General features: G+C 43.9%; 1 protein-coding gene across 6 annotated transcripts in view; it reads right to left on the bottom strand.

Annotated features, from left to right (window-relative positions):
• Positions 1-27,727, bottom strand: part of NEDD4L (NEDD4 like E3 ubiquitin protein ligase) — a 154,059-nt gene that overhangs the window by 105,798 nt on the left and 20,534 nt on the right. For 5 of the 6 annotated variants that reach the window (XM_040539970.1, XM_040539971.1, XM_040539972.1 and 2 more), the window contains exon 2: positions 10,661-10,734. In XM_040539970.1, coding sequence (XP_040395904.1) covers positions 10,661-10,734 — 74 coding nt within the window. Of the gene's footprint in view, positions 1-10,660; positions 10,735-24,284; positions 24,394-24,480; positions 24,539-27,727 lie in introns of those variants that run through there. The other variant, XM_040539976.1, reaches the window with a different exon arrangement.

The following is a 27,727-nucleotide window of genomic DNA, read 5'->3' on the forward strand; positions in this document are numbered from 1 at the left end:
CCCTAAGAATACAGGAAGACTGACTGTTTCTTGGCAGTGTGTCCAAAATAAAGCTTCTGGCTGAGAGAGCACATCTCTTTCCTGCCCCCTGGTACTGGAACAGTATCTGTGGAGTAAGTAATAATACATGATTGCCCTAAGGAAAAAAATAAACGAACAGGCTTTAAAGCAAGATGGAGCAGCAGCTGTGCCACTCAAGCAACACACAAGAGCAAACACACAAGCAACAACCACGCACGCCCACTGGCGTTAGGAAACACGGCATGGTTACTTGGGCTAAGGGAAGGCTGGGCCCATGGCCTCTCGCAGAACAGCACTTGGAGGCCTGAACAGCAAGCCAGGGCTCATCTTCATGAAAGCAGGCAGCTACAGCTAGCTGCAGTTTCCCTGCTGGTCTGTTAAGTTAGCACAGGCTGAGATGCATTTATATCCTGTTTTTTATGCCTACAAAGATAAACTGGGATACATGAAACTTTATACAGAAAGTCATCTCGACTGAAGTCCACCCTCTGCAAATCTTAAACCTGCATCAGGACTTCCACTGTGGAAGCGCAGAGGGAAACTCCTCAGTTCTTTAGTTCACTAACAAGGACAAATGCACGTAGAATTTGCTGTATTTTAATGCGCACCAGAAGCACTTACAGCAATAGAAGCTATGTTGGCCAGCAGCAAAATTGCATAACACAAACAATCCACCAAGTTATACCTGCTCCAGTTACTTACAAAGAAGTCTGAAAAAAAAAATGCTAGCTATTTTTGGAAGCATTCATCTCTGCTTTCTTCTCTCCACATCAGCTTACACTGCAAGGGCCCACGCTGCCCTTAACATCTTAGGCACTTCCATCTCAGCAGCTCCGCTGCCTTTAGCACAGCCCCAGCCCTGGCCAAGCCGTGTCCCCAGGGGCTGCCTGCCCCCCAGTCCACCCTCCTGACTCCAGCAGTCGCCACCTGGCTGCGGGCAGGGTGCTATGAGCCTGCCGCGCAGTGGATCCAGGAAGGCAGCGGCTGCCCCACCAAGGGGCACCTGCCCACATGGGCACGCTGGCAGCCAGCACAAGACTGCAGGATGTCTCCATCTGTGGGAGATGCCGGCTCCCAATAACCAGCATCAGCTCACCTTCTCACCCACAGCTACACATCTCCGCATGCAGCTGGAGGCCGTGGTTCTCCTCTTCTTCCTGCAGCCACAGGATGCTCCATATCTGCAAGCTTTAATCACAGGCTCATTTTCAACCAAACTGCCTCCCTGAACCAAGACGCAGTGCTGTGGCCCTTCCACAAGCGAGCAGATGCTGGCACCATCAGGGCACAGCCATCAGGAAACGAGGCCACGGCAGCCACTACTTAAACTGTCATGAGTTTGCACTCAGTGACACTCACAGGCACAACTGCCTGAAAGTAACTGGTTTACAAACAGGCATGTGTAGGAATTTAGCTTTTATTAGCATGTACGTAGGTAACTTTTGGTTTCATCAGACTAAATAGCAATTCTTGCACTTGAAATTTAATGCTATTTCTAAGTCACTGTTAGTATTAAAAGGCTATGTGCTAAAAACGTCTGCTTCCCCCTATGTGGAAAGAGTAAAATGAAGAGATGTTAGCAGAAAGAAAAGTCCTCTGTCCTACCAGTTATCAGTGAATGGCACGGAAACCCTTGCAGAGAAGCTCAGGCACACTGACAAATGGTAATTATTGGACAAAGAGCAAAGATGTGAAATTGCAGCATTTTACCTGTTCTTTAGCAACTCTTTTCAAGCACAAAGAGCTTACGCTAAGCTTAATCAAAGTGAGATCAAAACACCTGCACAAAGATAATGCATCTAAGTGGAACAGTTATCAGCTTACACACTGTAATTTCTCAACCAAAGCTTACTGCCAAGTAACATCCACCTATTGACCACCTGTCTACTGAAAGCGATGTCATTCCCATTTCCTATTACACATTTTACTTGATACATTACGTGATGCAGACATGACAGTGATTATATCTGTACCTGCCCAAAGCTGCAACCATCTTCAGAGGCACTTGCAGAATCAAGTGGAAAATAAGCCATGGGAATCAATTTGTAAGAGCCTTACAAATGATTATTTATGCTAGTTTTAATAAGCCTTCCAAAAAAATGGAATCAATCAGTAACGCTACTTTTATTTTACAATTCCGATGTTCTTAATGAGTTACTGCATCCACAATCTACTTCTGTCCAGCACACATTCCTGCTGAAGATAGTGCTAAAAGAAAAACAAGTTGCTCTGTAAACAAGCAATTTTCCACCCACAAACAAAGGGTGTTTTAATAACATAGTTCACACAAATCATTTTTTCTACTTTATAAACAGCAACAAAAATTCTGCAGAATAAATCCTCTTTGCTACTTCTCTCAAGTGGTGCATCTTTAGCACACACTGCCCCCAGCAATTTCCAAGGACACGGAGTTAGGTGTTACAAGGAATTGTCTGACCAAATACCAGCAGGAGTGCCAGTAAATCCAAGAGCTGACTTTGGTGAAAACACAGGAAAGCCTTATTTCCGCTAAACCCAGAGTACCAGTTAGTGGTAAAAGCTGAGGAAATTCTCTGGTGCCCTCTGCTGCCAGCTAGCAAGAAATAAGGCAGACGCGACGCGGCCTGCTCCTCGCACGCTTTCCTCAACCTTCCCGCACAGAGGCCAGCTGCAGCGGAGCACCTGCCTGCCCTGGCACACCGCACATCCCTGCTGCGGGAAGCCTCCCTCCGTAAAACAAAAGGCACTGCGCCCATTTAATAAATGCACCGGTAAGCCTTGTGCCCCCACTCCGAACCTTAATTCTTTTGTTGGCCTTTGCACCTCTTCAGATGGAAAATCGAGAAGACTCGGACAATTCTTCACGTTTTAGTCTGCTTTTCACATGTATTCTAATGAATTTAATAATTTGCCTCTTCCCCAACAACTATTAGAGTTCTGCTTGGCACCTGGAGCACTCGTCCCACTTTCAAGAGATGTCAGACAGCAGCCTTAGACTATCAGCATTGCAGACATCATCTCTGCTGAACGTCCACCTACACACCCCTAGGAAAAAACATTTCTGTGCAGCTTTGTTTAAAAAATAAAAATCGGTGACCAAGTCTTACTTCAGTTAACTAGTACAGATGCTATCTTGCCAAAGGTGCTTCTTCCTTCAAGACACCCTCACCATCTAGTGCTTTACCGTCAGCCTCTGAATTAATTTATTTGGTTTTATTCCTTTGCACTCCAAAGCACAACTTGGCCTAGATTTGGTGAAGCTCTCAACTGGTTTCTTTCCCTTCCCCTGCTTGGTAAATAACATGTTTGTTTCCACTGCACTAGAAATGCTTACAGTTTTTCTAAGTGACAGCTCCATACCAACGAAAGTAATGCCAGCAATCTCTTCCTCCCTCCTTGCCCCACACAATACCCTCGCAGGCACAGTGATTCACGAGTGTTGAATCATTTGTCATTTAAAAAAAAATAAGAAAAGACAGTGCTGACAGGAAATCATCGGTTTCATCCCTGTGCCTGCTAAAGCACTCATTTGAGTTCACAACAATAAAAAGAGTCTTATTTGATGCTTATTTTTGTTTAAGTACCACAACACTGAGATTTTCCAGTGAAATTCAACCTGAATTGCCTGGTGCTCCATTGAAATGTAGCAAGTGCATGGCAAGTGAGAAAATTAAGTAGCTGCACTGTGCACAAAGCAATGGTACGGAGCGAGCATAGCACTCGTTGGGTAAGACTAAAGACTTTTACCAATCAATGGCATTGCACAAAACAATTGGAAGATTTCAAGTGGAAGATTTGTACTGCTTTGAATATTACATTTCTCAGTGCATTAAACCAGCAGAAGGAAAGTGGTTTTCTGTACTTTTTTTTCCCCCCAATTAGAAAAAGGAAAGAAACGCACTCTGAACTCTACCCTACTTGAGCAACTGCCATCTAGTCAAGCAGCTTTGTTGAATTCAGTCATCTGAAAAGTTTGCAGCACAAAACTCCCTTGCTTTGCTTCATCCCCAGGAACGCCTTGAGAGCACATACACTGCACTTTCACGTTGGCACATATGCCATCTTGTGCTTCTGAAAAATTCCTCCAAAAGCTACTTCTATGAATCTGGCTAATTTCACATTTTACTGGGTAAAATTTTTGACTAATGGTTAATGCCAACAAAAAAATTTAAGCCCTACACAAAACTCTTAAATTGAGTTCAAGTTTCATCTATTTTACATACAGGAGATCACTTTAAAGAAAATACGAGTTACTGGTAACAGATTTCTTTTTAAGCTGTTTATTAAACTAGCCACCAGAGGGAGCTTTACTGTGTACTAGGATAATACCTGTGAAGTGCTGTATGACAGTGCACTAAGGAGTCAGTTTATTATGAGACAGGTTATCAAAAAAAAAAGCTTGGTTAATTTTTGAGAGCAACTCACTTCAATTGATTTATCTCCTGTTAGAGCAAAAATAAGAGGCAGAAAATAAGTTCTTTTTAAAACTCAATCCAATGTAGCACACGCGCTAGGACCTCCAGGGGTATAGCTGTGACAAGAATTTTTCCATTAGCTAGAAGAGCAGAACTTCAGCTGGACTGGAAATAGCAGTAGTGGACGTATTGGACTAGCTAGAAGGTAGCCATCTGCTGTCTGTATCATCTGCAAGGCACAGTCACGCGTGCTCCACATCCATCACAAACCCCAGTAACAGCATATGCACGAACCAGAGAATCCAGCCCCATTTCAGGTAGACTTCTCAATAGGGATACACGATGTGATTTAACATATCTCACCAGGAGCCTGGAGTCTGCGTGGCCTAGCGCTAACACTATTAGTTAAATCACTGACCCTAGGCCCAGGTAATATGGAAAGAAAAAAGGCTTGCATCTTGCCTGTGTTTTTCAGGCTGCAGGCTTTTCAGAAAAGAGCAGGTAAAAGCAATAAACCCAGAGGGACTCATAACAAGCTATCATGTCATTAGAAGTGCAGCTTCCTGTTAATGAAAATTGTTCTTAATTTTATCGGAGAAGCACTTTACTTTTCTCAACTTCCCAACAGCCCCAATTTTCATTTACTTCATGATTCAGAAGGCAGCAGCAAGTAATACATTCAGATATACCCTTTTACATATACACTTTTTACTTTTTTTTTTTTACTTTTTACTTCCAAACCTTTTAGTTGAATAAGAACATCCACACCATGGGGTCTTATCTCACACAACCAATAACCACAGAATCATATAAGTTCTATGATTATAAATAATAATCAGAAGACATTTTATTCTTCTTTATACATACACATTCACCTTTATTACCTATGAAAGCATTTGTATGTGCATACGAAGAAACTGCATTTATAAAAAGCATGCCACAACTGTGCCAAATAACCCGACAGGCAGCCCAGCACTACTTTCAATAGTGCTGTATTTCTTCTTTGTTTATTTTGAAGTGGAGTGGATGAATTCTAAATTTAAGTTAAGATATATAGCACATAGTGATGCAATAATTTATCTCATGTTATTCCAACGTGGTGTAAAAACAATGCTAAAAAGTAATTATATTCAGTAGATTGGTCAAACTCTGGTGATAGTGAATAGACATGATCTATTCCAGCAGCTAATACAAAATTATATACTCAGTACAGTGAGATGAAGGGCCGCTCTCCAGACCTTCTAGGAATCCATAAATCCATGATAAAAGCAGAAAAAGACCACCTCCTTGCCTATAATTAATGGTATTCCTTTCCTATAATTCTGCGTAAAACACCACAATCAAAACCCAAGCCTACACTGGAAGTACCTTCAGATAAGATATATACTTGTCCACTCGGGCAGACTGTGCTCAGCAGATAGCCTGAGTCACTAGAGAAGGTGCTAGAGTCCAGAAATACGTAAACATGCAGCATTCAGGAGAGGAAATTTCATTTTATTTTGCAAAGTTCTCTAGGCAGTAACTGCAGTTGTGTGCAGTGAAATGCACAGAGCAGCCTCAGTCACAATGGTACTCAAGGCATCATTCTAGTACGCAAGTAAAAAGAAAATAAATAATAATCTGTTAAGCATGTTCTGTAATTAAGATTAATTACATTATAATTTGTGTTACTTAATTGCATACGAGAATACAAATACTAGCTGAATTCATTAAGACAGCATTTAAGAAGTTTAGAGAGGGAATTAAGAGGAAACAAATGTAAAATTATGTAATACAGTCATGACGGGTGGTAAATACATATACATACTTGCAAACGCACTAGAGAACGACACACAGCGTAGCGTTTTTTTCAGAGTTAAGCACGCAAAGCATTCACAAAATTCCAGTTTGTATTTACTATAGCCATTGGCATATATCAAAGACTAAGTCTTATAATTTTGCAGGGCAAAACGCAACACAGCTTATAAAACAAACCAGTTATATCCACACCAACTAGCCACTTATGTCTACATCAACTAGATCTGTAGATGGAATTAATCACATTTAACCATCACTTGGGGGTACTCGGCAGCTATTTCACTCGACATTTACTATATACTGTGTCATTATAATCATAGTTCTATGAATTTCTGAACTTTCATGTATCATTATTTACTATCAAAATGATTTCATAAGCCAAGAGCAGCTTCAGAAAAAAACTCTTCTCTAGTGCTCTACACTGGTAAGACTTTCCTTGGATTTAATCAGGCAAGAAATGGCTTTCAGACTGCAAGTCTACAGCTGGTGTTTTCTAATGGTAAAGTTGATTAAAAACTGTAAGGAAAGCCTACTGAAAGGCAGAACACAGCATATGCCTTGTAGTTCATCTTTCACAGCTACGTGGTAACTCTTTATTCTGCCCCAGTGCAGACCACTGTGCGATTCAACCACGCGGAGGCAATCGGCTGCTGGGGCTGCACCTTTGCAATTTTAACACATTTTCAAATGTTTTTAGGATAAACTCATTCTGAAGTTTGCAACTACCCAAAATATTTAGCACAGTCACTTGGCCTCCTTCCTCCCCAAAAGAGCATTTATCAGGACCAGGAATTTGTCCTTAAAGCTTGGTGTCACGTATGAAAAGAGACCAAGAAAACAAAACCATGTTTGCCCATGACGCAGAACGTGCCCGCAGGCAGGCATGCTGGTCAGGAACAGCACACAGAAACCCCAGCGTCTCACACCACGGGGCACGGCACAGGCTGCAATGTGCACGCGTTGAAGTCCCCGACCAGCCATGGCGCTGTGTCTTTTGGTGCTGACAACTTTTCCCTTTGCTAAGTCAGTGATGAGTGCGTAACGCAACCCCGTCCACACCTGCAGCTGAAGGAACCACCAGGCATTTTCCTCTCTCTGTGAGCGTTCTGCGTTCCCCAAGGAAGGACAATTTACCTCCACACTTTCAAATGCCCAGCCTGCTCGTCCACGCGGAGCTGCCTCTGAAGATCATTGCCGCACCTCCCGGGCTGCCTCTGCCTGTGTGCGGCCCAGGACACCGGGAGGTCTTCCAGGAGAGAAAGTGATGAACCCTCTCCCCGTTCCCTGCTCCACCCCGCTGCACAACTGGTCCCCAAGGCTTTTTGCACCCAACAAGAACACCCCCAAGCACATCCCGCTCGGTTATTTCATCCTTCGCCAAGTCTGCTAACGGTGGCCTCAGCGACAGCAAGCAGCACGCTCTGCCTTTCCAAACTCACCAGGTTTGCTTTCCCCTAAGATACCAACTAGCCAGCGGCTGTGTCCAGGAGTTACACTGTCACACACTGCTTTCAAGCTGACTTTTGGTACTCTTGAGAATTACTGATGGGAGAGGGAAACAACAGTGCATAGGGGGTTACACCTGCAGCAACAAAGAAAACCCAGCTAGCACCAGTCATTGCTGTTTTCCAGGGATCCTGAACAGACGGTACACAGGAAACAACTATTTGGTGCGGCTGTAATGCCTGTAAATTTCCCACATCCTCTTGCTAAGTTCAAACATTTACGTACGCTGCTGCAGCTCCCCCCAAACGAGAAGTGAACCAGCTACTCCAGGTGGGTTCCCAGCAAACCCGTTGCTGGGCCAGTTAGCCACAACCCGCTCCTGACAGCCACGTTAGAATGACACTACCTGGAGCAACTTCCACCATACTTAAGATTCGAGCAGCATGAAACGTTAATATCTCAGCAAGGTATGCAAGGCCAGTAAAACAAACAGAAAAGTCAAACTGAAACGTTAGCTCAACACGAAGCTTCCTGAACGCTTGTCAGCACAGCAGTACAAGCATTTCACTAAGCTTACAGGGTGTGATGCTGTTAGTTTCACTTCTGCTAGAGAACTGCTTAAAACACAGTTAAAAACATAAGTTGGGAATATGTTTTTAACTCCTCAGTTTTATGGAAATCCTACTGGCTTGAGACTAATCTACTTAAATATTTAAGGGCCACATCAACAGATCTCAGTTCAAATTTCACTTAGTTTTAAGGTTTTGCATTTTGAAAGATATTTGTTCCAATTTATCAATACCTAAGCAGATGTTAGGAGTTCTTTCGAATACGACACCTTAAATATTCACAGAAGTCCTTCGACAAGTACGCCCGAAGGAGATACTACAATGCCACGGATTCAGCTGTAAAGTTTCCAGCATGTCCTTTAATGAATCAAATGAACACTAGAAATATTCCCGCTTCTCTCAGATTACTTCTGTGGATTTCTTGTGTGCTCCACAGCACTTCACTATTTATATAGAAGTTCCATTTAAATGGGTTGACTTGATATTTCAGCCACTAGCCTTGCTTTTTTCAAAGCAGCGATAAAGTTTAAAGCTCCGGAAATACTGAAAAAACAAAACCCAGCCAATTAATTATATCAAGTAAACCAAAACTCTGTAACAGTATGAATAGGCCAAATTAACTGAGGTAAAGAAAAAGCAAAGTTAGTATGTACATATGGCAATTCTAGGGTTAGTACTGATAATGAAAAAAAATTGCTTTTTCTGTGCCTTAGCCTTCTCTCTTCTCTGGAATTTGCTCCTCCTCTCCTTCCCTTTGGTACTGCAGCATCTCGGTGCCAACTGCGGGCGCAGGTGACAAGCGGGAGTTGCACAAGGGATCTGCTAATGCCGTGAGCAAGCAGCAGCACTCTGACAGTGCGGCCCAGCCACGCCATCAACAGGACTACCTGGGCTCTACTTCGCAAGCACTGTGTGTCCAAGTACATCTACATATAAGCTGCCTCTTTTGTTGCTTGTGGTCAGCGTATCAAGATGATCTTCAAAACAGCACATTTAGGGGAAGAAATAAAGCTTTGTCTTACCATATTCTGCACACAGCTACCAAAGGAACGTTTGTTGGAAATTTCACAAAAAATTAAAGTTGATTAAACTTTTAATTGCTGCTTTCATGTAGTTTCAAGCTAGATATACAAGCTAATGAACAATTTTTAAGCATCATTCAAGAGATACAGGGAAGTCCACAGGGAGGCTTGTTTATACATTAAGAAATTAGAGTAATTTCAATAAGAGCTAAATTGGATACCATTGATTTCAAACCAATTTAAAAAAATGTAAATAGATTGGAGCATTTGCATTAAAGAATTTCCTCACAGTTGGGGGAGACAGAATGTCAAACCTCAATTAGCCTTCAGAAAAAAAAATGTTTACTGATCATTTCTGGCTTCAGAACCAGCTTCTCTCTCAATTACTACTATCTGATTGGATTCTTTAGATCATTATTTGTACAACAAGCCTAGACTTGGAAAAAGCCTATTTTTAAACCTGTGACCAATTCTTTCAAAATAAAAGTCTTGAAAACACACAAAGTGTCTGTATTTGTATCTTCCCAGGCTACCATTTAAAACCAGTTTTCTTGTTTGACAACTGTTACTTTGGCCATAGACCACTGTTTGCTCTATCTTCGGATACAAAGATGAACAGGGAAACGACCATACGAAGACTGCATGATGTACTCCAAAAACTTACCTTGTCCCTGAAGTCCCCAGTTTAAAACTCAAGATGATTAAAGACTCAACTGGAAATAAAACCCAGGCCTGTCACAGCCTAACAGAAAAGTACCAAATCAGCACAGTCCACGCTGAACTCTTTTCTACATTAGCACTTGCTACTAGCCTTCTTGTGACATAGGCTCAACAGGTGAATATGCTTTTATTGCCTTGCTCTTTTAAGGTACCATCCTTACAAACTGCAGCGGTGGCACCTGGACACGTCTGAGAGTCCAAGAAAATTCACAGTCTGTCTATTCAGCCAGACTTCAACACTTGGCACCAGAGTCCTAAAAAAAACAGTAGGGAAAGTGGAGCTTTGCAAAGCAAGACAGAGGGTGCCGCTGGCTTTTGGTCTTTCCTACGTTATGTGGGGCGTATGGGGAGATAGTTGGGAGTAATGTTAAATATTGCCACATACTGCCTGAGTCTGAGCTGCTCCTCACACCCTGACAGAGCTAAGGCAGCTGGTGAACTAAGGAGCTAAGCTGGTAGACCTCCAGGGGCAGAAGAGGGCACAAAGAGTCACTGCTGTGATTAATAGCTTTCTTGCCAGCAGATATCACATAGTTTGCATTGGTTGTAACCGAGTAATAGGTTCTCTCCTATTTATTATTTGTTTATTATTATTATATCCTACATTTATTGACAATGAATTATAAAGTATCCTTGCTCTGATACACTTACTCTGTTTAAAAGCATAAAATAGTCAAAGCAGAACACATACCTGGCTCCAAAGATGTCTTTTTTTGCTAGGTCAATGCCAGAAACCACCTTTACCCTGAGGATACGAGACTCCTCCTATTAACCAAAAAAAAAAAAGAAAACAGGTTTAATATTTATTCCGTAATTGGTTTAAGACCACCACTTCACAATAGGTTAACCTGTGAATGAACACTCACAACCTTTAGATAGTATGAGTCTTCCTCGGTTAGGATTTTGGAAAAAAAGCCTCTCGGAAGGAGATACACATTTTATCTACCAAAGAATAGCAACATGAAAAGCATCTGACTACAGTAGAAGTTGTTAAGAGTTAAATAAAAGCAAAGTAACAGTAGATACTAATAACAACATAATAGTAATAATGTTATGATAATATAAATAACAAAGGTAGAAGATAACTTGCTGAGCAGTGCCATTTCAAACCTTAAACGATCCATACTCCACAGAAATTCATTCTGCCTAGACTCTAAATCTGTCTCTTCAAACACAAGAGAGTATTTGAAATGAGAGAAAATATTTGCAACGGTTTTGTCCAATAATGCTAATAATCCTAGCTGAAACATGCCTAGGGTTTAAAAAAGGTACAAGAGTAAAATTAAATTCTTAAAATAGAGTTGTTTAAGCCTGTCTCATCACCTCAGTAAAAAAATAGCTTTTAGCGACAAGCAGCAGTTTCAGAAGATGCGCGTTGTCTATTGTCTTGCTTATATATGCATATATTGTAGGACAGCTGACGTCCTGGTGGACATCGACCTGACACTCAGTTTATCACCTTGTTATGTTCAGCTCCTGAGGAACGCTGGTGGCAACAGCATCTTTTTTCACCGTTTGGCCTGTTTACTTTTGTTACGCAGATGCCACTAGAATTAAATCTGGAAAAAATCCTATGGAAACAGGTTTTGCAGTCACACATATCAGCTACCAACCTTTTTCTCCTCTGATAAGCATTCCAGAGCTGCGAGATACCAGATTCAGTTACAGTAATTTGAGACTCCGTTCCTTGAAGCTTGTTCAGGAAACAATACCATTTTGCCACAGGTTTATCCTGGCACGACCACACTACACCTACTCTATTTGCTTTAGATAGCTAAAAGGGAGACATGGGCTCGTTAGCCGTACCTGAGATTTTGGAGATTATTAGGAAGGTCAGAAACACCCCAGAAGCAAGTGAAAGAAACGTCGAGGCTGGTCCTGTTCAACTCGTCAGCAGAGAGAGTCCTGTGCTAACACACACCCTGCCACGTCGTTCTGTTGCCTTGAAACAAGAATTCAAGGCTTTAAATCTGTTCTGAAAATTTGTTTGCTGGTATCTTTTCTGGAAGGACTTACACAGTCCGGTTTCCAAATTGGGAAAATAGGTTCTTTTGGGCCCAGAAAAGTCCTAGGGCTTACCAGATAGGTAAACAAAACAGTACGGGAAAAACAACATTCAATGGAGTTCTGTTAGTGGATACTGAAATGAATGCACTTTTTCGTAATTTAAGTACTGGCACTGATGGATTGTACAACGTTATCTTCGAGGCATTACAGAACATACATGATTCTATGATCTTCAAGAGTGGTTTTAATAGACGAAAGGCAATGAACTTGAAAAATTACGATCAAGAAAATTCCTTAAGAGGAAGCAGGATAGAAAAACTGTCAGAAATGCAGACAAATCTGAACTTACTGAAGAAATGAAGGATAAGAATTTGCAATATTAAGTGAAGAGGGACCAAAAGAGAGATTTCTAACAGTAACTTTGTCACGAATGCTACTCAGATTTCCTCCCGTGAAGTCTAGCATCAACCTTGCTGGAGTGGCATCTTATTTCTGCACTAACATCACCTCAGCATATTAATTGAATCAAACACTGCATGACTAAGTAATAATAATAATAATAAAATCACGGAACCAGAGGAAGGCCAAATAGTGGATAATCACTAATTCAGGGTCTGCAAGACAGAAAATATGATCCTCCAGACAACTGAAACAGATTTTCAAAAACATACCTAAAGTCTCACTTCATGCTATAAATAAAGTACACAAAGACATGACCCCGCTCCCACTCCACATACACGCTGCTCTCAGCCTCTGCAAAATACTCCATTTTACCAAGCAGGAAAGACAGTGCTTCTGCATGTATACGTTCAAATTTTCATATGCATGAAATAAACGTAATACTTCAAATATAATTAAAACATCTCAAGTGGTAACAAGGCTTCATCTACCTACACTCAGTTTTTTCCTTTGGTCAGCAAGGTACTTTCTTAACAGCTATTGCATGCAATGAGCAAGGTCTATTTTGGATGGCAGCAAATTTTCCTGCATTAGCATGATGCTAGATATGCACTGGTCTGAACCGCACAAGGAGCCGTTCAGATAGCTTGTCTGCTAAACAATTCTCTCGTAATGCACTGAGCTTATATATTTTTTTGTTAAGGTATTCCCAAAAGCAGCATAACAACACCAGCACAAGCATGTGGATGCATACACCGGAAATACAACAAAAGACTATTCTGTGTCACTTGACTCCCCAAAGCCTCAAATTACACAGCTGAAAGGTGCCCACATTAGGCTTGCTCAGGCTTCGCCACTGGTAGTAGTGGGTACCAGCAGCAGGAGCATCTCCCAGCTTCCCAGGCAGACACCTCCAGTTTTTATCTCCGCTAATCTCCACTTCCTCAGCTGGGAACGCTGGGAGGAATAGTAAGACTGAAAGGCAGAAAAAGTAAGTTTTTCATATTCTTCTGTTTGATTCTCACGTCCCTTTTTCTTTTATTTATCTGCAAGTATGCTGTGTCTAGGTAGAGGAAGGAGTTAAATTTTCACAGCAATAGAGAGCGTCCATCAAAAGTCAGATAAAGGATCGCTTAGCTAGGCACAACAGGAGACTTGAAACAGCATCAACTACCTGACAGGTTTCCACTCCTTCTTTTCTCTGAAAGGCTGGGCAAGAAAAAGAAAACTGGGTTTTGGTTTGCTTTCTTGCAAACCCAGGGAACAACGAATGCCACAGCAGCCAGGACAAGATCGCTGCACATGGAAAAGTTCTGAGACAGAAAGCCCAGGACGCAAACCCCAGATGAAGCGATCCCTCCTCAGCTTTGAGCCTGGGCTAATCTTTAGCTAAGGAGCACTTTGGCTTGTTGATATTACCTGCATGTTTACACACACATTTCTTTCAGTGGAAAGTGCCAACTTAAACAGCTCTCCCTCCAGTTCACTCCATTCCTGCCTAGGTTTTTCTGAACCTAGGTCAACACCTTGCAGCAGTGCAGCCCACAAGCAGCGCGCCAACAAACCAAGCACCAAGACCAGAAATTTGAGACTTCTGTCTACAGCACCCAATCATACTCAGTAAACTCAGAAAATGCTGACTACCCTTTAAGCCCTCATGTAGAAGCACAGAGAATGTTTTAAGCGAGTTGCGTGTCATCTGAACACAACCTCCAGATTAATATTTAGAAACAAAGACATTTAACGCTCACTCCAGAACCAGGTAACTACGAACCAAGACCACTTATCAGTGAAGCCAAGACCCCTCGGGCTCACTGTTTATGCTCTGCACAGTGTGACTGATGCCTCTGAAAAGTACAAACCCTGAGTCAGGAACCTAGTGCAGCAAAGTCCAGGGCTACCTAGACATAGTTATGTATACAAACACCAGCACCCAGCCTGACATATCCTGCAGAGGCTGGGTTGACTGTGTTCCGTGTGCAGGAAAACCCCAGATACAAGTACAGAATGGGGGTGAGGATACGAATTTGGAGGGGTAAGGAGACGCGATATACCTGCTGGGGAGCTATGGTTCTTCTTGGGATCCTATGCACGAGAAAGTAGGTGCGCAGCAAGGATGATGGACGCTTGGAGGGACTTACAGCTCGTGTCCTGGTTTGCAAGTTGGGTACATGAACAGGACCATGCAGAGCTGGTTAACAAGGTTGATCTGAAAAGAGCTACCTATGCCCAAAAGCTTGTCTACTTTTTCCAACTACAACTGCAATCAGTGTAACAAAATATATTCTAATAAAATGGCTGACTCCACTTATAAATCTTAACTTGCTGAGAACAATCAACCTTACGAAGGACTTCACACGAAGTGATATGCCAACAAGCAGAAACATGACTGTAAACTGTGTAGGCATCACCGACAGACACAAATCCAGCAGAACACAATTTATTGGCAGTTAACTATCTTGATTGAAAGACTTTCATAGATAATCAATCATCTGACACATTCTCATAGCGGTTTTTCCCAACACAAACTTCCACCTTCTGGCAACTCTGACGTCCCTCGGAGTCAGCAGAGGCGGCAATCACCACCAAACCCACGGGTCAGGCTCAAGGACAAACCTTGGGACGCTCCCTCCGTCCCTCCCCACACACCCGCGCAGCTTGCTCACTCAGGACCCTGCCCCATCATTCCACCAGCAGCCAAATTTCCCTTCTTGCAGCATCCCCAGGAACAGGAGACAGGAACCACGGAGGTGGGGTACAGTAAAGGACAGACTAGAGTAATAAAGCTGAGACCACCCGACAGGAACCCTGTCCTTACTGGAGGACTTGCGCGATTTCAAAGCCATTTGCTGCTCGAGTTGCCATTCCCTGCCAGGAACAGGCAGCAGTCCACAAAAGCACTCTAGAAATGGTACATGATCCACATTTCCCCATTGGGCCACACTAAAAATCTATCCAAAGTGAGTTAATATCTGGCGTTCCAAGGTCACTTCACATTTTCATAGCTCTGCTCCAAGGCAGCAGGAAGCAACCCCTACACTGGCTGCACGCTTACACCGCTTCCAGCAGCATCCGCCCCGAAGCAGACAGGAATGTGGGAGCATTTGAGATCAACAAGATCCCCTTTCCTCTCCCCACCTCTCCATTGCCATGGATGGGAGCTTTTGACTTGGATTCCTTCCTCTTCATTTTGTATTTAGTAATCACACAGAACTGGTCCTTAGATGATTTAAAAGCTACGATACTGACAGTGATTAATAGCAGCAACTCATCTACCGTGCCCATCTTTAAATCACTTCTGGTAGTCTTGCTAAGTGGGCATTTTAAAAGGCACTCTTCTGATGCTGCTCACAGTTCAAAACATTTATCAAAGAAATGCTTGTCTGGTGATAAGATTAAAGTGTATTCCCCTTCTGTACAATTGCCATGTTGTCTGGAGGAAATAGCGTTAGCCACCGACAAACAGCAAGCTAGATGTAACTCACTCGGCATTTTTCCTTTGTATACCATTGAATCCAGTTCATTTTCAGAAGAACGTGCCCTAAGCTTTTTTGAAATTCACCGTTTAGGAGAGGAGTTAAGCCCACCCCAGCAAGGAGTGTTTCTATTGCTGTACCCCTGCCCACAGTGTGGCATCCCCCACTGGAACTGCTTTCCTCCTCGCTTGGCTCTTCAGCTACGACACAGAAGACCTCACAACTCCGTGCTAGGCTGTTCACGGTACATTGACTACAATACATTTTGCCCTTCTAGTTCCTAGAATTCCCCATGCTTCGGGACTGGGGTTGTTAGCAGCTAAGCAGTAATATGGCTTTTGAAGCCTCACTTGTCAAAGCTCTCTATGCCTAAACTCTTTCTACCCTCAACCCTGTAACCTTAGCCTCACAACCTGCTTCAGCAGGGACACCATAAAGTGCTCGGTTAGGTATTAATGTGGAGTTCCACCAATAACCACATTCGTACTTATTTCTGCTTTGTCCAATGATTAACGTGAAGTTTATGTATTCTTGCCTCCCTGAAAATGTCAGAGGTTACATACTTTTCTTCTTTGCTGAAGGATAATCTTTACACAGACTGGGTTCTCTCACCTGTAATTCACTCTGCCATTTCAGGGAAGCTGATTTAGGTGGGACCAAGTCAGCCAATAAGCGGCCACCTGTGACGAAAACCAAAGCCAACCACGCAGCAAAAACTAGACTTCACCGACAGCAAACAGACCCCAGCACACCTCCCAGAACAGGTGGGAATCCAGGTATGCTTACAGATTTGAGACTTTGTGTACTTATATTTACATATACAATTCATACTTTAAAATTTGCATTAAATGCACTTCCTCCAGGTGCTCTGAAAGGCAAAGTCATTTGTAAGACTATTAATACATTCACGTAAAAAAAAATTAAAATCCCTCCAGCTCTTAGATTAATAAAATATCCCAGAGCTGGGAAGTTCAGGGAGAAGTTAGAGGCACTGAGGAAAGAACGCAGGTAAACAGAGTGCCCTGGCCTGCCCGCTCCTTCCCCACCCCTTCAGACAACAACCTAGCAGAGATAATTCAGTCCACACCAACTAAAGCAAGATGGCTATGCTATGAAAACCAACTTGAACAAATTTTGGAAAATGCATTCATATGTTTTGAACACACACAGACAGAAATCCACAGCAATCCAGCCTGACAAGAGAAAAACTAGATTTCAGCTTCCTGTAGGACAGAAAATCCTACAGGATTAGAACATGCATTAAGAGAACAGCACTGAAATAATAATCGATATGGGTATAAAATTAGAAGCCTGGCATTTTTTTTTTTTTTTTAAATGAACAGACAAGTGTGAAAGGCAGATGAAGTTTGGATCGATGCAAACTAGTACTTGAACAGATGCCACGCAGACCAGAGAAGTGACGCGCTGAAGATTTAATGCATTCTTCCACAATTACCTAGTGAAAGGTACATAAAATCAACTACAAGTCAAATCTCTCAAGCCGGACAAGTTTCCTTCAGAAACATGCCACAAATGTCTGAGGTGCAGCAGGTATTTATTTCCTCAGCAGCACAAGCCTCGGGCAGCCCTCCTTGCATCTACTGCAGAGGCCTCAGAATCAGGCGGTCACACTAGCAGCTGGGGAGTGCAATTCAGACCTCACCCAGACACACTGGCTGAGCAGGGAACGAAAGGCAAACTTACCAGGCACTTACCAGGCACTTCACCGTCTCCTTGGTGCGAGATCTTTACATGCAGGGAGACGGCGTTCCTAGGAGCGCAGCGAGGCCCGGCCGGCTCCAAAGCGCCCTGAGCAGCAGCAATCAGTACACGGAAGTTTCTCCGGTGGAGGCAATAAATTTCCATCACCAAGGCAACAAGGTGAAAGGACAGCAATCTAGTGTTTCACTTGAAGAAAGCTTAAGGTGAAATGCTGTTTGTTTTCTTTCCCCCTCTGTATACAGACATTTTTGATTTCAAACCAAGATAGGAGTCAGCGAGGTAAATTTCCACTGACTGGAATGAAAGAAACCAGATAATACTGGAAATTTACCTGCACGCCAGAGACTGTGGATTCAGTTCCATCCACTGAGCACGTCCTCTTTATTTTTATTGCACTTAAAGGGTTGCAAAATATAACAGAATGGAAAAGACAACAAATCTTTAACTTGTTTTTAAACTCTTGGCCCTTTTGTTAATCTGAATAATAATAAAAAACAACTCACACAAAGCCCCTGCTGTGCTGGACATAACAAAAATATACAAATACCCAAACACACTGCTCTTTAATTCTCCGTATTATTGTGAAAAGTCAACTAGGACTTGCAGTTTCAAAACAAAATAGAATATTTTTCACCTACTTTAAAAAAAAAAAGAAAGGAATATTTTCTTTAGCCAAACTAACAGTGTTAGGAAAATCCTAAATCTTTCAGCAACTGAATATGTGGAAGACAAATTAGATCACAGGAGAGCCATGCTGATTTTTACTTTGATTTGTTGGTGGATTAAACCAACCCACATTACAGCCGATTGCCCGAAAAGGCAATCCTGCCTTTTCTTCCCTGCAGAATTCTTAACACACATTGCACGAGGCAACACATTTAAAAACAGATCAACATATTTTGTCGATGGCAGATCTTGAAATCGGAGGGATTGAACAGAAGCTTTCAGAGGAAGGAACGCTGTGCGACTGGGATTCTCCAGAGGAAGCCACCAGGCTGAGGGGAGGACCGCCCATGCAGCAGGCAGTAAAGCCCGAGACAAGCTCCTGTCCTGCAGAAAGCAGGACTGTACTGCTGAGCAGCAGCTGCCTTCTTGTCCTCACACGACAAAGCCCCGAGCTTAGGGGCTCTTTCCAAGACCAGAACAAGGTGCGCTTTAGTCACCTCCCTGCACTGCTGCGCGATGAGCCCAAAGGGCCGGCAGGAAGGAAGGGGCGTTAAGCTTGGGGAAAGCTTGCACAAAGCCAAGTTTGTGCAGTGTAACCGCAGACTGTGTCAGGCTACGCTTAAAAGGCCCTGAATATCCCAGAGCACTACAAAGTTACTGAACTAGGCTTTACTGAATATCTTGTCGAGGCCCAGGACCAGCAGGCCAGCTGATGAAGCCAACACCAGTAGGCAGGATGAGAACAGCAGAGCTTGTGGAACTGTGGGGACCTTAATGCTTACGCAACAGAAAAACATTAGATGTTTCACAATAACAATTAGAGCATTACTCTTAGGCCTTAGGACTCTCAGAGGCAAAATATATTCCCATGTTCCTTGGTTAGACTGATACAGCTAGGGAAAAAACACCAGGCAAATTTTCAGGAAGGCATGAGTTGGTCTTAACAGGGAAGTATCACTGTACTGCCCTTATACATGGACAAAACAACTGATGAAACTGAACTGAGCAAGTTAAAAATACACACGTCGGGAGCAAGGTATTCAGATCAAAGTGTATCAGTGACAGAGTTAGCAAACAGAACTCAAAACTCCCAGCCTAATGCTCTGACAGCAACCACACAGGCAGGCTTAAACCACAGAGGACTGAGCTTATGAAAATCTGCTTGCAGGGTATTTTACCACATTAAAAAAAAAAACAAAAACAAACAAACCAAGAAACCACAAGCTCCAGGTGATCCATTTTTATAAAAATCAGTTGAACTCCATGCAGCCAGATACACTCCAGCATTTTCAGCAAGCACGTTGAACTGGGTCACCTGTAGTCTTTGGCAATGCCTACGTGAATGCAGAACTTGAAATGAATGGCCTTGCTGCACTGCAGTACGAGACCTGATTTTCCTTACTTAACACTTAGATCTATTTATATCACTCACTAGAGGAATTCCTCTAACCAACACAGTGTTTTCCGCACCAGGTAATTCAGCAAACTCTCCAGCAGGCTCACGCAGGCTGTGCAGATGTCTTCTAAGCCCAGCTGTGCCAGCAAAGCGAGATGATTCTTATCCAACAGCTTTCTTCCCGGTTTTTAATGCCAGCAGAGGCTGCTGCCTCCCCTCCCCAGCTCAGGGAGCACCCAGAGGAGCCAGGCTGGGCAGCCAGGCTGACTGGCCTCCCTCGGACAGCCTCGGCCCAAGGGGTGCCAATTCCTCGCTGCCTCCCTCCCTCCCCAGCTCCTGACGGTGTTGGGGCCCGCTGCTACCTGCGATTCACCCGCCCAGCTCCTCAGTCTGCACACCTCCTGCACCCAGCTCCACGCTCACCCTTACCGCTCCAGCTGCACAAACGGGGCTACCCCGAGAAGCTGGCAGCAGCAACCTCTGCGCAGAAAGCACAGCCACCACTCACCTCTGCTGAAATGGCATCGTTTTGTAACGGGCACCCGCGAGGAAGTTAAAAAAGCAGCGCGGTAGGAGAAAGGAGGGGACGTTTACTGAATCATCTGTATATGGAGGATTTTCAGTACAGGAATTTCTCCTCCTGAAAGAAGCCTCCATCTGCTTTTCTCTGGACAAGCCAAGAGACCTATTTAATTGTTGGTGGTAGCAAAGAAACATAAAAAGCAGTTGTGACATGTCGCTATTAAAAACCACGTACAAAGCTGCGACTAGGAGTTCGCAGGACATTTGCAGAAGTTGGTGACCCGAAAGTGACTCCCCTAAATGGACTTCAGTTTTAAGAGGGGAAAAAAGTAAAAAAATCTTGCATCAGATATCAGCACCAACATGTTCTGCCCCCAAATAGAGTATTTACTGCAAGTATAAACAGTGATTTCCTACAGTAAAATCTGTCAGTAAGGCTTTATTGCTGGTTTTTGGTGGTGGTGGTTTTCCTTGGGGGATACAGAAATTCAGCTGATTCTTTAAAAACTTTAAGCTTTTATTCAACAAACATCTATTTCTGGCATGCAAAAATAGCCCTTTAAGCATGAACTACCATAAAATAAAGGAATGGTGCTTTTTACAAGTAGGATGATTACATTACACTGGCCCTGACACTCATAAAAGCTTTGCCAACCATGGAGAGTAAAACAAAGCCAGCTGCTTTAATTTCAGATATTCATTATCCTTGGGTCAATGTCCAGACAGATCTATTACTTTCTAGCATACAGAGGAGAGTAGTACTCCAAAACTTATTAGTCAAAAGAGGAACACCAAAAATCCAAGCCGCTGACGAACATCCAACAATTCCACCCAGCAATGAAGAACAGCCCTGACCTCCAGTTAACACCTTGCAGTAAGAAGTTGCTGACAGATGCAAACCAATGTCGGCTAACATGCAGTGGCACTGAGATGGCTTCAGAACTGTTCTTCCACGATAATCATTTTATACTTCTACTTGGTAACCATCATTAAGACATTTTGATCCAACTTCACACGGGCAGTCACAGGGGTAGGCTCTGGAGGAAAGCAACAGCTCCACACACAAAGCTGAAGGAAGGTTTTTTAGGAAGTCCACCACGACCTCGAGGAAGCATTCTCTAATCAACTGCTGTCTTAAAAAACAAGCCTAGCCCCCACTCTCATGCCACCCACGAATTTACTGAGGGCTTGCTCTGCCCCACCGTCCAGGCGGTTAGTGGTGGCACTGGATGGGACTGGGCCCGGGACTGGGCCCTGGGGCACTCTGCTGGTTGCCGGCCTGCGGTAGCCTCAGTGCCGCTGCCCCCAACGGACCGCTCTGAGCTGAGGTAACACCTTAAGAAGCTGGGGCCATGCTCGTTATCGGCCTGTCTTTTATTCCTGCCATTTCACACACTTCAAAAGGCACCTTTACAGCTTTTATTGTTTCCTATGATAGCACGAAAATAATTCTTAGCAGCTCCCCAAACACCGGGCAAGTGACCAGCCTCTAGCTGCACGCTGGGGATGTAACTGGCCGGCTGCCATCCCACAGAGCAGCAGGAGGGAAAGCACCAGGCCCTCCTCCCGCTCCGCTCCCCAGGGAGGAGACCCTCCCGCTCCACGCACGTGCTGTCCTCACACGTGCTCCAAAAACATCATGGTATTCGTTTCAGAGTGGCAACTGCTTCCTACGTATACAGCATAATCTAAAAAACATTTGTTTAAAGCAAGTTTTATCAAAATTCTGATATCTTCTTTCTTTAAATACTGAGGGCATTGCCAGCTGTAATTAAAAAAAGCCAGCGTTGATCATCATCATGACCCAGATTAACACTCACACTTCCACGGTGAAAAGCTAAGGAAGTGGTTCTAGGTAACAAACACTGCTGTCTTAGTTTAGGCACAGAAAACACACATTGAGAAGCGTGGTGTTGGTCAGTTTAGGTTTTTAAAGGCACAAATCTCTGAAGCCTACCATGTTCAAAAGGCTGGCTATGCATACAAAGTGCACAAGAGAAGATCCCGTACCAAATGGGGGAGGTTTAGATGTACTTCATTCCAGTAGCCCAACTGGTTGCCGACTGATCATGCAAGCATGTTTGTGTAACCACAATCTATATGCTTGTTAGATATTTAAAGATTTTAGACCATAAACAGTCAGCTTTATTGCTGCTGCATTGTTTAATGACAGGACATGATTCAATAAAAATGTAATTCCAACAATAAACTGTAATTGGAGGCTTATTTCTAACAGAGATAACGTCAGTGATCTATTTAACTGTATGTGCCCACAGACCAAAGCTGCCACAGGACTGTCTGTTTCATGCAGACTACAAACTGCAGGGCAGATGAGGAACAGGACAAGGAATTTCTTAAATAGGCTTTGCTGAAAAGCATTGATAACAGAAAATCTACACTAAGTGACAAGAAAATACCAGTGACATTGCCAAAACCTTAAATATCCCTAAAAGGACACCTTTTTACTGCAGCACTTCAATCGCAAAAAAGATTTTATCAAGTACATTTTCAAAATAGTTGTGTACAGGTATTAAGTCACTTTTAGGATCTGTTGTTCTGAAGATCTAACGCTGCTTTACCAGACAACACATTTCATCTTGGTTCAACAGAACGCAAAAATTAAAAGCATTGCTTTCAAACGACTTCTGTAGAGATGCACAAGAGAAATACTGCAGATGAAATACATCAGCTGGACTGATTCCACGCATGGTTTACATCAAGAGGAAGGAAAAAACTATTGTGATCAAAGAAAGTAAAGACAAAGAACTCTAAGTTTTGAAGAAGTTTGATTTTTCTCTTCTGCTCAAACCAAAAATCAAGTATGATTGCAATGTTAGTAATTACACCTTCCGATTATAAAGTATTAACGCTGGATTATTACATCTCTTGTAATTCAAACATATCATGCAGTAGCGATTTTAGGAATACTAAGAGAACAATACCATAGAAGACTGTTGCTTAACAAACAGGATGGTAAACTCAGTTAGGTCTAACGTGATGTAATCTTACTCATCCTGGTTTGAGCTGCAGAAGAGAAACAAGTCAAAATGTTAAAGAGCAACATACAGCTAACAAATCCAAAACACTCTAAAAGCAGTTTTGGAAAGATTAATGAACTTTGCTGGCACTAAACCTTATTCTACAATTTCAGTGCTCAGTGCATTCATTTACTACAAAAAGACCTTCTTTGAAACTTGGTTCATAGCAAGTCTGATAAGCGGTAGAAGTAAGAAGGATGAAATATAGGCTATAATCCTAGAATTTGATTGAAAGCTAGGTTCATGCATCTCAGAGCTCCACCAATTTCTTTGCTGTTCGATGACTGGAGCGTAACAGGTATTCTCTAGATTTACATGGATAAATGAACATGATGCTAATTACTGTATATTCTACCACAATAGAAAGACAACGATTCATTTTCTAGGGAGGAGGGATAAGAACATCAGCAGGAATCTGGTAATTAATGTAGGCGTATATAACATTCCAAAAAAACCAAACTGATAAGCATTTGCATTTATTTTAGAGCTGTTATCCAACTTCCATTCAGTCACTGTACCAATATAAAAACATAAGAAATAATTATGAGCTTGCTGGGGTTATTAAAGTATTTCTGTTGGAAAACAAATATTCTGCCCTTCATGTCAAATATGGTTTGTCCCAAGTGCATTGGTTTAACATAATATTATCAGGATTTGTTTTAAGGTCTTGCTCATCAAATCTTGGTGTAGTTTGCAAAAATGTTTCTTATAATTCATTACAGGCTGCATCCACTGGAATGGTTCCAAATACCGTTACTTAAGAAAGCCTTCTATCTAAAATATTTTTAAAACACTGAAGAAGCAACAACAACAAAAACTTGAAAAAGTAAAGCCACAGATGACCCCAAAGATTTACCTCTCAGTGAAAGTATTGTGGTTTTTGTTTTTAAATAAACACCCCCTAACTTCTGCTCAAAAGCAAAACAACAGACATGAAGATGTCTGATGTGATGTGGTTACTTTCACTATAAGAATGAAAACCAAAGTTCGCTTAGGTAGCAGCAATAGCAGCTTCCACAACCTTCCCTGGCAAATAATTTCTTTTTCAAGTACATTAACGTTAGCTTCTAATCTGACTAAAATACTCACAAGATTTCCTCTATTCTGTATCCTCCTTCTTAATCAAGTTTTCCTCTTGTATTTCTTCTTAATGTTTTTGCACAGCACTAAACTGTCTTCTTCCACATTCTTGCAAAAGCTGTTATAAAGATTAAAAACAGACCAGATTTAAGCTTCTGGTCTCAACATTTCGAGAGCCCTGCACCAAGAGCTCAAGCCAACTCACAAATGCAACGGCCATCCCATGCCCCCACCCCAGATCTAAGGAGTGTGAGCCCCATCCCCAGGGGCAGGAGAAGGGGAGAAAGCTGCCTCGTCTGCCCTGTAATTAAAAAAGGCAGGTGTGAGGCCTCACCTTTCCAGTCATGCACAGGTGACGACACTTAGGACTCTTTAAAAATCAACGGATTACCAAGCACACACCTTACTTTCATCTTCTGCACGACGATGACCCTAACTTATTGTGCACTTTAAGTTTAATCTTCAAAGCCTTCTTAAAATGTACATCAGAAGGGGTCCCAATGATTTCTGGGAGGTCTGATCACTACTGAAATACCAGCTGATTCCCCGTGAGCAGATCTGCATTGTTCTGTCAGCTTTACACATTAACAAAACAACGGTAAATTAAAAATAAACCTTGTAACAGACAGGCACACCGCCCTCAGCAGAAACATATTTCACCAGCCTAAGAGCCTCTGGCACCTGTGCAGGCCAGCCGGCAGGTGATGCACAGCACACCACCTCCACACACTCGGGCAGCCCTGCGGGGGAGGCTCTCCGCAGGACCTCGTCCCCACGGCCAGGAGCCCCCAGCTGATGGCAAGGCCAGCGGCAGCCGTGGCTACAAGATGGCGGAGGTTTATCCTGCAAGGAGGTGGGGAAGGTGATCAACTGCAAGGAGCCCCTGCGCTTCCCAGCTTGCTCGCAGAACTGGGCTGCAGGACCCTACCGGAGGCTGCCCGATAGGCGCGGGGTCTGGAGCTAGGAGCACCCAGGAGGGGCTGCCCCGGTGGGCTCGCTCAGCCTGAAGAAGGCCAAGGGGGTGTGACTGCTGCCCACCCCGCAGCCACCTACAGGGACAGTGCAGCTGGACCCTTCTCAGAGGGGGCAGCAGAAGGCCACAGAGTGACCACCGCAAGCTGCAAGTTAACAGCAGAGAAATTTCAGCTAAATAGAAGGACAAGCTTCCCACGCCACCAGGTGGTTAAGGACTGGAGAGAGGCTTGGCGGGGTTGCAGAGCCTTCAGCACAGGAGATGGGCAAAGCTGGGCTGGAGACGGCCCCAAAGGACCTGTGCTGATGCTGCCCAGCCGGTCCCCGGGCACCCCTTGCCTCCAGCACGGGGCTCTCGCCACTGCTGATTCTGGCAGCAGCTCCTGCAGAGGGTCTGTGGAACAGCCCACAGTGTCCTAGACAGGAGGACTGAAACAGATTGCTTCAAGACGGTGTGCAGCAACAGCAAGAACTGGCTGTGATCCCTGCCGAACACGCGCATGCAGCGAGCAAGGTGGACCAGCACAGACGTTTCTGCTCTCTGCGAGGCCTGTGGCAGGACCGGGAGCTGCTGCAGCGACACCACGAGCTTCAGCACCCCCAGACTGAACCTGATCAGTGACCAGCACGTACCCGTGCCCCTTGAGTGGCCAGTGCATTTGGTACAGCTGTGTCACAGCCCCATCACCTACCTGCTCATCGTGCTGGTGCTGCTCGTCCTCCCACTCTGCCCCTCGGCTTTCTGGGGGTAGAGCGAGGTGCTGTGGCTGGGGGTCCGCTGGGGGCAGGTGGCTGAGGGCAGGGGAATACAGAGAGAGACAGAGGCCAAGGATGTCTCCCAGGGCTCGGGGTCCATCGACAGCCCGAAGTCTGAGCACAGCCTGATCTCTTCCCCTGTTACTTTTTTGAAATACTGTAATAGCTCGACTGAAGCAGACTTCGGCTTACAGCAGAGAGCAGGAATGCCAATTTTCACAGAAAGACTCCATTTTCTAACACAGTTTGTTTCCTTGCATGAATCATCCTATTATCCAGCAAGAAAAGAAATTAGATCTTCCAGCTCTCAACTGAAGTTAATAATTAATGTTACTGTAAGAGTTTCCAGTCTTCTCTGGTGAAGAAACTCTTTCAAACACATTAACATTTCAATGAGCACTCCTGTCAGTCAACCCAGCAGCTCGTTCCTTTGGCCCCTCTTCTCCTTCTTGAAGTTTTTTGTTGCTGTTGTTTTTTGTTTTAAAAATCAAGTTTTATCCTCCAGCAGTACCTCCGCCTTGTCCTTAAGAGCAAATGCAGCTGTTAGCTCTGCTCCCCAGGCATTTCTAGGCTTGGGGGATGAATTACTCTCTACAGTCTCTGTCCAGATTAGCAGAAGCCAAGCCAGCACCTACACCAAGCTGATGGATCCACTGAAGGGATCCATTCTAACTATAGAAGCTTTAACCATACAGGCTTTTGTATCCTGGTTTTATTCTTCCAAGATGTTTACGCTGCATTTGGGAGGAGCAGCAAACTGAAATCCACATACAGATCCCTTCAGGGGACCCTTCAGGGGAGGTTCAGGTTGGAAACGAGGAGACATTTCTTCTCAGAAAGAGCGGTCAGGCATGGGAACAGGTTGCCCAGGGAGGTGGTGGAGTCACCGGCCCTGGGGGTGTTCAAGGAAAGGTTGAACGTGGTGCTTGGGGACATGGCTTAGTGGGTGATGGTGGTGGTAGGGGAATGGTTGGACCAGACGATTTTGGAGGTCTCTTCCAACCTCAACGATTCTCTGAGATGCTGTTCCCGTTCAGCACGCAGGTGTGGCTGAAAGCGGGGAGCTGTGCACCGCCGGCTCCTCGGTGACTGGGGGCATGGGCAAAGCTCACTCTGGAGAACTTCAACCGTCTGCTTTGTCATCTTCACTGCAGCGCGTGTGCTCCTTCTGAGACTGCTTTAACCACCAGCTTTCTCCTCAGGCCATTATAAAAATGCATTTCTTGGCACCCAGAGCCTAGGAGGATGGGGAAAAGGAGGGTGCCTCCAAAAGAGCATCTCATCTGGCAGCGAGAACCAGCCGAGGTCCAAATCGCAGGAAGGGTCTGCTGCCAACTGACGAATTGCTCACTTCTATAGCTCCTTTGCTACTACGACCTGTACCTACGAAGGCAGATGTAACTGCACGCGTAGTCATGACTAAAAAATTCACCCCTCTGAAGATCAGAACAAAGCTCTCCACAGCCTCTGCAAAGACAAAGACATACAGCGTGCAGGCGCACAGACAGCGCACCGGTTCACTCAGGATTGCACCTTCTCCCCAGAAGACTTACTCTGACTGAAGATCTACAGCGATCGGATTTGGAGTGATGTCCACTCCAAACGTGGAGGCACTGTCCACTCACCCACCAGATCGAGTGTTGTATCCAGGAAGCAGGGAACGGAAGAGAGAATTTGGGAACGTGCTGCGCAATGAACCATGCTGTGCACGATCCACCCTGCTC

The sequence above is a fragment of the Cygnus olor genome, chromosome Z (assembly GCF_009769625.2).
Source record: "Cygnus olor isolate bCygOlo1 chromosome Z, bCygOlo1.pri.v2, whole genome shotgun sequence".
Lineage (NCBI taxonomy): Eukaryota > Metazoa > Chordata > Aves > Anseriformes > Anatidae > Cygnus > Cygnus olor.